We start from the raw sequence: 12,500 nt of genomic DNA on the forward strand, positions 1-12,500 counted from the left end.
AAGTTTCTTTGAGAAACCAAAAATGGTTCTTAAAATCTATGGCATCACTGCAACAAAAACCCATTTGGAACCTTTATCTATTTATTTGTTTATGTTGCGTGTGCATGAGTGTGTGTGCGTGTGTGTGTGTGTGTGCGTGTGTGTGTGTGTGCGTGCGTACGTGCGTGAGTGTGAGTATGAGTGCGTGTGCGTGTGTGTGTGTCTGTGTGTGTGTGTGCGTGCCAGCGATATTGCCTGTGGAATGAGGAAAGTACTGTAAACTTAGTTTGAAGAAATAAAGCTTTTCTCACTTCTCAAGTAAGTTTGCCTTGTTTTAAGGATGTTTATTTGATTATAAATCTTGCACTCTATTCCTTTTGCGTTTGGTCTGGTTGTATCATGAACTTTGTCTAACAGCATTCAACACACAATTTGACATTATTCCGACAGCAGGAGAACGTCTTCATCAAATCTATATCAGCAGGATCAGACAGTTTCATCTTATTTACGGTTGTCTCTCTCTCTCGCTCTCTCTCTCTCTCTCTCTCTCTCTCTCTCTCTCTCTCTCTCTCTCTCTCTCTCTCTCTCTCTCTCTCTCCCTCTCCCTCTCCCTCTCCCTCCCTCTCCCTCTCCCTCTCTCTCCCTCTCTCTCTCTCTCCCTCTCTCCCTCTCTCTCTCTCTCTCTCTCTCTCCCTGTCCCTCTCTCCCTCTCTCTCTCTCTCTCCCTCTCCCTCTCCCTCTCCCTATCCCTCTCTCTCTCTCGCTCTCCCACTCCCTCTCCCTCTCTCTCTCTCTCTCTCTCTCTCTCTCTCTCTCCAGCACCGTCTCAGGTGAACGAGCTGCGAGTGGAGAAGATTGATCAGCGCAGTGTGACTCTGGTTTGGACTGAACCCGTCGTCTTTCCCAACAGCAGTCGCACTGAATATGAGATCAAGTACTATGAAAAGGTACAATAAGCACTTTAGAGTGTGTTTACTGATTATACTCCATAAGTAGATAGCATGTAATATAAATGTTTGTTTGTTTTTTTAAATCTGGAAGAGGCCATAAGTTCTGTACACCCCAGATTTTTGCTTTGAATGCATATGCACACGTAGTCTGATGACCGTCTTCATCATCTCATGTACATTTACACTGTCTTGTTTTAAAAAAAAATATTTTATTTTATTTTATTTTTTTTACTAAAACATTTCTAGAATTTTCTTAAATGAAGTCGAAATTATGGAAACTTTTTAGCATGCTTTTGTCATTTGTTTTTGATACTTTTCAAATGCTTTTTATGTATAGATTTTATTGTTTTACGGTTGTTCCACACTTTCAATTTTAAAATATGAAAATCCAGAGGTTTTTTTTCCACATTTTTATACCCGTTCCTCAGTTGTGGCATGATTCCACCACAGATGCCCCGGGGCCTTCGGGATGATGCTGGACCAGGGGACAGAGAGCCGGCTGACGTCTGCTCTCCCGTGGGCATCCCCCCATAGCCGGATTCTTTCAACCCCCTAATATCAGAGTTTACATGGACTTGGGGGTTGAATAGACGGGACGGATACGGCTTGTTCCACGATCTAGACATCTCGCTGTGTAGATCGGGATAAAATGGAAGGCCCTGTGTTGGAGGTGATGCATTGGGGAACAGGGAGCGCTCGTCTAACTTGCGTTTAGGATGAACGCCCCGTTTCTCAGCCGGCCACTCAGTATTTAATTTAGCCATGGCAGGAGTTATCACCTCCACCAGCTCCTCATAAGCTGGGGAAAGAGGTGGCAAATCTTCTTGCCCCTTATTTACATCCTCAATGCTCAGAACATCTAGTTCCTCAGGATTAGAGCACTGAAGCATTGGGCTCTCCCCGGGTGGAAGAAGCGGCTGAGCGGGCTCCCGACGCCGGTGGAAGAGCGCTGGATCCCCCGGGTAAAGGAAGAGAAAGGGCAGGGCCATCTCTAACCCCGCCGAGATCCCCACGATTGCCTCGGCAGAAGCGGGTCCGGATCCCTGAGGATCACGAGCCTGGCCACTTTCCTCGAGAGCGTGCAAAGCGAAAGCCTCTCACAATGTGGACAGTCACCCTCTCGAAGGCTGACATAGCATGCTCTGCTCCCAAACACATGACATAAAACGTGTGTATCCCCACCCGGTAAAGAGCGCGGACAGGGAGACGCACACAGCTGTCTCTTTCACCATAATATTGTTTAAGAGGCTTGTGACAGACAACAATGAATAGACAGACAGTTTGGACAGGCACAGAAGCTAATGCCGGTCAGACCGGATGTGCTTCTGTCCTTTCCCGCTCGTGACGTTCACTCTTGCCATCAGACTAGCTGACACGCAGGGGGGTTCCCAAAGTGTCCTCGACTCAACGCAAGTTCCCTCGAAAGGGAATATAGGATGTTTATTCTGTGGTATGAATCTATAAATGTTTATAATTTCTTGATCTGATTGGCGGTTGTTGTTCCTCCAGGACCAGAAGGATCAGAGTTACTCCACGGTGAAGACGGCCGCCACCAGAATCAGCGTCAACAACCTGAAACCGGGAACCACCTACGTGTTCCTGATCCGCACCTGCTCCAGCCCAGCGCGCGCTTCTCTCTCTTCATCTCCTCTCTCCTCCTCATCCTCCTCTTCCTCTCCTCTCTCCTCTTCCTCCTCTTCATCCTCCTCGTCCTCGTCTCCTCCTCCGCTGGACTACGGGTTGTTCAGTTCACCGCTGGAGCTTCAGACACTGGGAGAACGTGAGTGTGTGTCTACTAATGTTAGTGCAGAAAACATGCTGGCTTTACTGTGAAACAATGGCTTTAAAGTGCAGATGCTTGCTGTCATCTCTAATTAAAGAGGACACATTCATATTGAATGAACACTTCGGAAGGAAACGCACACGTGACCTCGTCCTGCTCCTTTATTTCTGCGCACAAACAACTATTGAACCGCTTTAGATTATGCAGGACAAAGCTGCCCTGTGTGCTGCCTGCTGGAAAACCATTTGGACTGAACGAGACTCTCTCCAGATCCTTTGCTTTTGCTCGTGACAGCTTAGGCTTTTTCACAAATGCAAAATCCTTCGCTAGGTAGAAAATGGTTTATCGGATAATAGGGATTTTTTTCACAAATCACACCTTTTAAAAAATGATAAACAAATTCACAAAAAAAATATTGTAGATTATAATTAACATAATCTACATACAATTAAAGCTGCAAGTCTGGCAGATTGAGGGGACTTAGCCAAAATGTTGAATGTTTACAACTCTCATGCCCCTCCCCCACTCCCACCGAGGACCCTCCCATCGAGTTCGTGCTCGTCAGTGCGTGTGCACCAGATCTTCTGTGAACGCGTCCGTCTCTTCAGCATCGATCAACACCATGGACTCGGAGATAGGCTGCCCTGGCTAATCTACCCATAGATAGCAATAACCGAGGAATTGGAAGCTTGTTAGTTGATTTTCTCTCCGCCATCACGCTTCGTACAATCCAACACACCTGCAAACTTCAGGCGTGTGCATGTGATATTGTAACGTGCGCGAGGGGGGAGGGGGGATCTGTGGCGTGTGATTGACAGTCAAATCTCACACAGCCCTGCACTGATTGGACCAGAAGAACCGGGAGCGGTGGATTTCTACAAAACAAATAACAGGCTCCAGGTGGAGGTAGAAGCGCGGGATTTTTCTAAAACCGGCTGATTTATGTTGTTCTGTCGGAGCATAGTGTCGGTTTCAGTGAATATGACCAAAAAAATCTTGCCGACTGCAGCTTTAATATATTAATTTATTTTAGATTATATTTACTAGTTATATTATATTATAACTTTATTATGACTTTTAAAGTGTTATAGTTAGGACTGACAGCTGATTTACATTGGAATAATATTTCACTGTTTTTACTGTATTTTTGATTGAATAAATGTGCAGTAGAGACTTCTTTAAAAAACATTAAATAATCTTATCAACCCTAAACCTTTGATAAGTAGTTTATTTAACTTTTAACTTTTATTTTTAATTTTATTTATTTAGTATTTATTTAACATATACGTATATATCTATATAAACGTATAAATAAAGGCTCACTTGCACAAAAAATGACAGATTAGTTTTTAAAAATGACAATGTTTTGCTTTTGGGTAATATTTCATTTGTTGAATTTCAATGATAATGCAAAAAACCTTTCTTAAATCTCCCATCAGGGTTTGACTTTTAGATATACTTAAAAAAATTCCCATAAAGAGGCTTTTCCTCCATTATTTACTGATGCACAACTGGGGATCATCTTTGCATTTGAAAGCCAAAGTGTTTTAGTAACTGTAATGTAAATAGTGCCTCTGTGTCCAGATGGATGGAGTGGGAACATTCGGAGAGAAGTTGCAACTTTTTAACTCACAAAAAAATTTATTCCCATTAAGATCCTATCAAAATAAATAAGGAAGGACTTCAAAGATCAATCTTCTTGTCAAGCTCCAGTGCTTTTAGAGGACTGATAATGACCTGTGCCATCATGAATACTAACACAATCTTCTGTTTGTCTTTGTGTGTGTGTGTGTGTGTGTGTGTGTGTGTGTGTGTGTGTGTGTGTGTGTGTGTGTGTGTGTGTGTGTGTGTGCAGTGGCTCTGGCCTCCAGTGAACAGAGTCCAGTGGTGATTATCGTGGTTGTTTCTCTGGCCGCTCTCATCATGTTACTCACTCTCGGAGTCGGATTGCTCATCTGGAGAAGGTAAGCATATAACATAACTATAACCATAACTATATCAGCGTTCACACCAAGAACCATAACTATAACCATAACTATATCAGTGTTCACAACAAGAACCATAACTATAACGATAACTATATCAGCGTTCACACCAAGAACCATAACTATAACCATAACTATATCAGTGTTCACAACAAGAACCATAACTATAACGATAACTATATCAGCGTTCACACCAAGAACCATAACTATAACCATAACTATATCAGTGTCACACCAAGAACCATAACTATAACCATAACTATATCAGTGTCACACCAAGAACCAAGAACCATAACTATAACCATAACTATATCAGCGTTCACACCAAGAACCATAACTATAACCATAACTATATCAGTGTCACACCAAGAACCATAACTATGACGATAACTATAGAATATATAGAAATATATATATTATTTTATTAATTTGAGTTAATAAAATTATAATAAGTCTTTTTTAGAATCATTTTCTGCACTGATTTTTTAGGGTAAAATGTGTTAAATAAAGAGCTGAAAGTGAAATCATTCCACAAGCAGAACTCACAGGCACACGATGGTTTGTGATGGTGGTGTGTGTGTGTGTGTGTGTGTGTGTGTGTGTGTGTGTGTGTGTGTGTGTGTGTGTGTGCGTGTGCGTGCTTGCGTGCGTGTGCGTGAGTGTGTGTTTTGCGCAGTAGAGCTCAGGTGTGACGCTGGAATGGATCTACGGCAGACAGAAAACATACGCTTCTGTAGCTCTACATTAATCAGTCTGATGAGAATGGATTATATTGAGCCGCTGTGAAATTCTTCTCATTCATTCTCAACCACACACAACGGATCCTGTCAATCACACACACACACACACACACACACGCAATCCCTTTCATATGCAGCCATAAAACTTTATCATCAGCTGTACACACCCACATGTGTCATCTAACACACTGAAGAGAGCATATAGTCTCTGATAAAGTGGTTTACACTGATGAACGGTGTGTGTGAGATGCAGGCACACATCAGGTATGAAGCGCTATTAGACAAACAGAAATGTCGGATGCCTCGGTCTGTAGTTGTACGTTATCAGCAAATGTACAAGACAAAGCTAAAGAAAGAAAAGCGAACCACCATGAAACAGCCCAAGATGTCAGTCTGCATGAAGATAAAACACTGACAGTACACTGACTTAACGCCACAATATGCAACAATTAATAATTGGCATCTGATGTAATTGATTTGTTTGATAGCTTTTGTTTATACACAAACACATTTTTGCACATCTGAATCTTTAGACACCAGCAGTTCTCTCGCGTTTCTGTTTTTGTAGATGCATTTTGTTTCAAAAAGCTCTGAAATCTGGGTCCTGTTTCTTTTTTTCCTTTTTTTTTGCTCATTCTATTTCAGAAATAACATCTTTTATTATTAATAATACTTATTTACTGACACAGTCAGCGGATTATTGCACCTTATGTACTTTTAATATTCTTGCATCATCTGGAGCCGCTGGCTTGTGTGTCTGCGACTGCTTGAGATTAAACACTACCATAATGCATAATATTGTAAAGAATAGTATGTGAAAGTGCACAGTAGTATAACAGTCGGGTTCAGGTTCATTTTCTCCATAAGGAACCCTACAAGTTCAATTAAACCATTAAAATATGAGGAAAATATTATTCTTTTTTTAAATATGAGGGAAGAACAAAACACTAAACTTGGTTAGGGTATTGATTATTTGACTAAATTATTTGGCAAAAAAGGCAAACTACAGCTTCAGGTTTTATATTACTATGCAAAATAATGCATAGAAAAACAAAAAGCTCACAAGAAAAAGCAAACACTGACTACTACATAATCACTTATTAATATTTCATTAGTTCTCTCTTGTTTTCTCGTGTTCATAATTTCTTTGTGTAACAGCCTGGACAAAAATTAGGTCGGCACAATTTGGCATGTTTCATAAATATGCTAAATCAAAGTTTGTAATAAGTTGTACTTTTTAAAAAATATATATACTTCTGGACCCACATTATAAACAACAAGAAACATTTTTAATGATGCTATTTTCATGTTATCCAGTTTTCACTTTCACTGGAATATATGTGGTTATTTACTGGTAATATTTTCAATCCAATTTTGTGTAAAAGTCTTGTCAGTCCAGTCAGTCTCAGATAGTCCTGTATTCAGTGCTGAAGTTTCAGATTTATTTTAGAAGTCTGAATTTAAAGATGTTCCTGCATTTCTGCGTCTCAGATCTGATGACAATGACAATCTCCTGCAGAGTGCTTTCATCCACACACACTTTCACCTTCACTCCTTCATCTCTTCTCTTCTCTCCTCTACACTCATTCATATCTTCTCTTCTTTTCACTCCTTCATATCTTCTCTTCTCTTCACTCCTTCATATCTTCTCTCCTCTTCTCTTCTCTCCTCTTCACTCCTTAATCTCTTCTCTCCTCTTCTCTTCTCTTCACTCCTTCATCTCTTCTCTCCTCTTCACTCGTTAATCTCTTCTTTCCTCTTCACTCCTTAATCTCTTCTCTCCTCTTCACTCCTTAATCTTTTCTCTTCACTCCTTAATCTCTTCTCTCCTCATCTATTCTCTCCTCTTCACTCCTTCATCTCTTCTCTTCACTCCTACATCTCTTCTCTTCATTCCTTAATCTCTTCTCTTCACTCCTTAATCTCTTCTCTCCTCTTCACTCCTTAATCTTTTCTCTTCACTCCTTAATCTCTTCTCTCCTCATTTATTCTCTTCACTCCTTCATCTCTTCTCTTCACTCCTTAATCTCTTCTCTCATCATCTCTTCTCTTCTCTCCTCTTCACTCCTTAATCTCTTATCTTCACTCCTTAATCTCTTCTCTCCTCTTCACTCCTTAATCTCTTCTCTTCACTCCTTAATCTCTTCTCTCCTCTTCACTCCTTCATCTCTTCTCCTTTCTTCTCCTCTCTTCTCTCCTCTTCACTCCTTCCTCTCTTCTCTCCTCTTCACTCCTTCATCTCTTCTCTCTTCTCTTCTCTCCTCTTTACTCCTTCATCTCTCCTCTTCACTTCTTAATCTCTTCTCTCCTCTTCACTCCTTCATCTCTTCTCTTCACTCCTTCATCTCTTCTCTTTACTCCTTAATCTCTTCTCCTTTCTTCTCCTTTCTTCTCCTCTCTTCTCTCCTCTTCACTCCTTCATCTCTTCTCTTCACTCCTTCATCTCTTCTCCTTTCTTCTCCTCTCTTCTCTCCTCTTCACTCCTTCATATCTTCTCTTCACTCCTTAATCTCCTCTCTTCTATTCTCTCCTCTTCTCTTCCTCTTCACTCCTTCATCTCTTCTCTTCACTCCTTAATCTCCTCTCTTCTCTTCTCTCTTCTTCTCTTCATTCCATCTCTTCTCTCCTCTTCACTCCTTCATCTCTTATCCATTCTTCTCTCTTCTCTCCTCTTCACTCCTTCATCTCTTCTCTCTTCACTCCTTCATCTCTTCTCCATTCTTCTCCTCTCTTCTCTTCTCTCCTCTTCACTCCTTCATCTCTTCTCTCCTCTTCACTCCTTCATCTCTTCTCTCTTCTCTTCTCTCCTCTTCACTCCTTCATCTCTTCTCTTCTCTCCTCTTCACTCCTTCATCTCTTATCTTCACTCCTTAATCTCTTCTCTCCTCTTCACTCCTTTATCTCTTCTCTTCACTCCTTAATCTCTTCTCATTTCTCCTCATCTCTTCTCTCCTCTTCACTCCTTCATCTCTTCTCTTCACTCCTTCATCTCTTCTCCTTTCTTCTCCTCTCTTCTCTCCTCTTCACTCCTTCATCTCTTCTCTTCACTCCTTCATCTCTTCTCCTTTCTTCTCCTCTCTTCTCTCCTCTTCACTCCTTCATCTCTTCTCTTCACTCCTTCATCTCCTCTCTTCTCTTCTCTCCTCTTCTCTTCCTCTTCACGCCTTCATCTCTTCTCTTCACTCCTTAATCTCCTCTCTTCTCTCCTCTTCTCTTCACTCCATCTCTTCTCTCCTCTTCACTCCTTCATCTCTTCTCTTCACTCCTTAATCTTCTCTCTTCTCTCCTCTTCTCTTCACTCCATCTCTTCTCTCCTCTTCACTCCTTCATCTCTTCTCTCCTCTTCACTCCTTCATCTCTTTTCTTCACTCCATAATCTCTTGTCTCCTCATCTCTTCTCTCCTCTTCTCCTTTCTTCTCCTCTCTTCTCTCATCTTCACTCCTTCATCTCTTTTCTTCTTGTCTCTCCTCTTCACTCTTTAATCTTCTCTTCTCTTCACTCCTTCATCTATTCTCTTCTCTTCACTCCTCCTCTTCTCTTCACAACTTCTTCTCTTCTCTCCTCTTCACTCCTTCTCTTCTCTTCACTCCTTCTTCTCTTCTATCCTCTCCTCGTCTCTGGATGCAGACCAAAAAATGCTCTCTACTGTACTCCTCCTTTTTAAGGGTTATTTGCCCTAGTATTTTTCTCTTAAAACAATTCACATGAAAATTAACATTTTGTCATTGTTTACTCAAACACATGTCAGTTTTAAAAGACGTTCAGGTAAATGATGATAGAACATTATTTTTTTGGGCGAAGTGCTCTTATTCTTTTTAAGTAGGTTAGGCGCTAGTCAAGTCAAATCAAGTCACCTTTATCAAGTCACTACAGTGTTTCAAAGCAGCTTTACAGAGATAACAGGAAAATAATGCAACAAAGTTTGTTTCTAGAAGAAAATAGCGTCACAGTTCAGCTTTGTTGTTAAAAAAGTAATTCATTTAATTCATTTATATATAGATGTATAGAAAAATATATACTATGTATTTATATATGCATATATGTATGTGTATATATATATATATATATATATATATATCCGCTCTGGAGAAAACAGTGATTTCATAATCCAGCTCAGTTCAGTTCTCATATAATGGTGTCAATGCAGATCAATAATATTGAAGCACTTAGGTGGCGTGATAGGAAGTGGTGTTATCACTTCCTGTAATGACCTAACGATATCTCATGACCAATTTGTACGAGTGGTTAAAAGGTGGCAGATTCATACAAATTCGTACAATTTGTCTAAACCCACGTGATGGGTAGGTTTAGGGGCAGGGGTAGGTCATTTGTACGAATTCATATGAATTTGGCAACTTGTAAAATATGTAAGATTTAGCAAAAATCTTATGAATTTGATTTTCATTCTCGAGTGAGGTCGTATGAATTCATACGAATTAGCCACCTCGTAAAATTCGTACGAATTGCCGTGAGATCGGGTTGAATGACCCAACAGTGAGGCCCTCCTCCTTCTCTTCTTTAGTGGTTTCTTCAGATCCTCCAGTGTATCTCGTACTCGTGTGGTTCTGCTCTCCTCCTCTTCTCCTCCTCCTCATCCTCCTCTTCCTCACTCCAGGTACAGGCATGCCTGAGTTTCTCCTCCTTCTCTCGCTTGTCCCGTCTTTCACATTTCCTAACAGAGGCCCTGTTTACACCTGCTATTATCACCCGTTTCATGAACTCAAAATAATCCCTTAACCACTCTATCATGGCAAATGTTTTTAAAAGTAATTACTACATTTCCATGCAAAGCAACCATAAGCTCAGGAAAGGTGCTGTAATTTTTTGTTTATTTGTTTGTTTTTGTATGTATGTATGAATGCGGCAGATGTTTTGATCATGAGTGAGTGAGTGAGTGAGTGAGTGAGTGAGTGAGTGAGTGAGTGTGTGTGTGTGTGTGTGTGTGTGTGTGTGTGTGTGTGTGTGTGTGTGTGTGTGTAAGTGAGTGAGTGTGAGTGTGTGAATGTGTGAGTGACTGAGTGTGAAAGAGAGAGTGTGTGTGAGTGAGCGAGAGTGTGTGTGCCTCTATTCAATTCAATTCAGAAAGCTTTATTGGCATGACACAAATATACATTTTGTATTGCCAAAACATTAGAACAAAATAGAAAATGATTTAGAACATTTACTACTGAAAATAATAATTAAATTAAATAAAAGAGACAATATTATATATATTTATGGCTAGATATAGCAAAAATAATGATAACATAAAACAATAATAATAAAATAAATAAAGAATAATAAATAAAATAAAAAAGAATTATAATACAGAAATCATCAAGAAAAAAAGAAAAATTACTTTATTCTCTAAAAAACTATTCTCTAATCCCTCCTGCGGTGCATGTCTTTCTCCAGTGTCTCCGTCACATTAATCCACAATGTAAAATCGGCTGAATGCCATTGGATCCTGCGGCGCCTGATTCTTCACACACACACACTCAATCTCTCCCTCTCTCGCACACACACACACACACACACTACGACTGTCAGATCCGCGGTTCACCAGGAAATCTCTGCATTTACACCGTGACCTGAGATAAAATCTCTTAATGATTTTAACTGAAGAGTGATGTTGTTATCTTAAACGGATTAGTTCACCCCAAAATTATAGTTTTCTCATTTTGTTTGTCACTTAATCAGACATTCAGATTTCTTCACTGGTTGATTTACAAAACCATTCTGAACTGATCTGGTTCTCAAGATCATCAGAATGGACGATTTTCTTTTAACTATTTTTTTAATTTGGTTTGTTTCTCGCAAACCTCCCATACGTCTTCAAAAGACAGAAATATAGTTCACTGCAATAAATGATGTTCTTCCTCAGTATTTTAGTCTTGCTTTTTATTAGATGTTTATTAGATTTTTTTTTTTTTTGCAGTGTCTGGGTCAGTTTTATGGTGAATCTTAAAAGCACATTTAAAAATGTTCATATACAATGATATTATTGGGTGACCAGATTCTTTAAACTATTGATTTTGATTAAAAAAAAATTATAATAATAATAAATTGTCTCAAGGGAAATAATTATCATAAGCAAGTTCAGTCAGTTAAAGTTTTGTTTAGAACAGGCATGTTCATAAATAACGTCAATATTCGTGTTGTCATTTTAAGAGCTGTTTCGTCAATTCTAAAACCAGGAAGTTGGCCGTGCATTTAGTCCATCATCATAAGCAAATTCAGTCAGTTAAAGTTTGTTTTAGAAGGCAGTTCAGACATATTAATAAACAACGTCAATATAGCAGTGGTGTTATCATTGTAAGTGTTGTGTTGTCCTTTCTTCCAGCCGATCACTGAAGTGTAGTTTTCTTCAGCATGAGTTGTTAGTAATGCCTGTGTTCTTGTTCTGTCCCTCAGACAGTGTGGTTACAGTAAAGCCAGTCAGGAGGGAGACGAGGAGCTCTACTTCCAGTGTGAGTATCACGTGTTTCTGCTTCACACAATAATCTACAGGACTGTGGCTTTTCTTCTGGAGGTGGGAATGGATAAAGCTCACCGCAGACTGAGAGATTAGGAGAGAGAGAATCGGTGATAGAGAGGGATTAAAGTGGCACTGCATTAACGTCTGAGTCCGTGTGCGTGCTTTTACATCAGCCTGTCTAATGCTGGAGTCCATTATCATGTGTCACACACTCCTGTGATGAAGAGAAGAACGAGTCTCTGAACACACACACACACGCCATATTCAGTCTCGCAAATTAATGCATTTCAATACATGCACGGATACTTTTAATGGACAAAATGTGTTAAAGTCAGCATGAAAGAGAAGTTACGCTGGTCTTTTCTTCCTCGATTGTGTCGTATATCGAGTGAAACGCATCAGGAACAAAAACAAATATGGGCGGGGCTTGATTGTGTCTGTGGGGAATTGATTGGATGGTTGGATGGTTGTGGTTTGCTATTGGCTGATCTCCTGTGATTGACAGGTTGCCCCGCCTTCGTCATCAGAGAAGAGAAGAGATGAGGGGAAGTTATTCTTATTCAAGATTGCTAAAACAATAATGATGTGCACGATAAATCATTTAA

General features: G+C 40.0%; 1 protein-coding gene across 1 annotated transcript in view; it reads left to right on the forward strand.

The window, feature by feature from the left end:
- Window positions 1-12,500, forward strand: part of epha10 (EPH receptor A10) — a 135,634-nt gene that overhangs the window by 102,918 nt on the left and 20,216 nt on the right. The window contains exons 6-9 of the mRNA XM_084130342.1: window positions 799-926; window positions 2,439-2,709; window positions 4,568-4,676; window positions 11,832-11,887. Of these exons, the coding sequence (XP_083986468.1) occupies window positions 799-926; window positions 2,439-2,709; window positions 4,568-4,676; window positions 11,832-11,887 (564 nt within the window). The remainder of the gene's footprint in view (window positions 1-798; window positions 927-2,438; window positions 2,710-4,567; window positions 4,677-11,831; window positions 11,888-12,500) is intronic.

The sequence above is a fragment of the Abramis brama genome (genome assembly GCF_963993115.1).
Source record: "Abramis brama genome assembly, chromosome: 12".
Lineage (NCBI taxonomy): Eukaryota > Metazoa > Chordata > Actinopteri > Cypriniformes > Leuciscidae > Abramis > Abramis brama.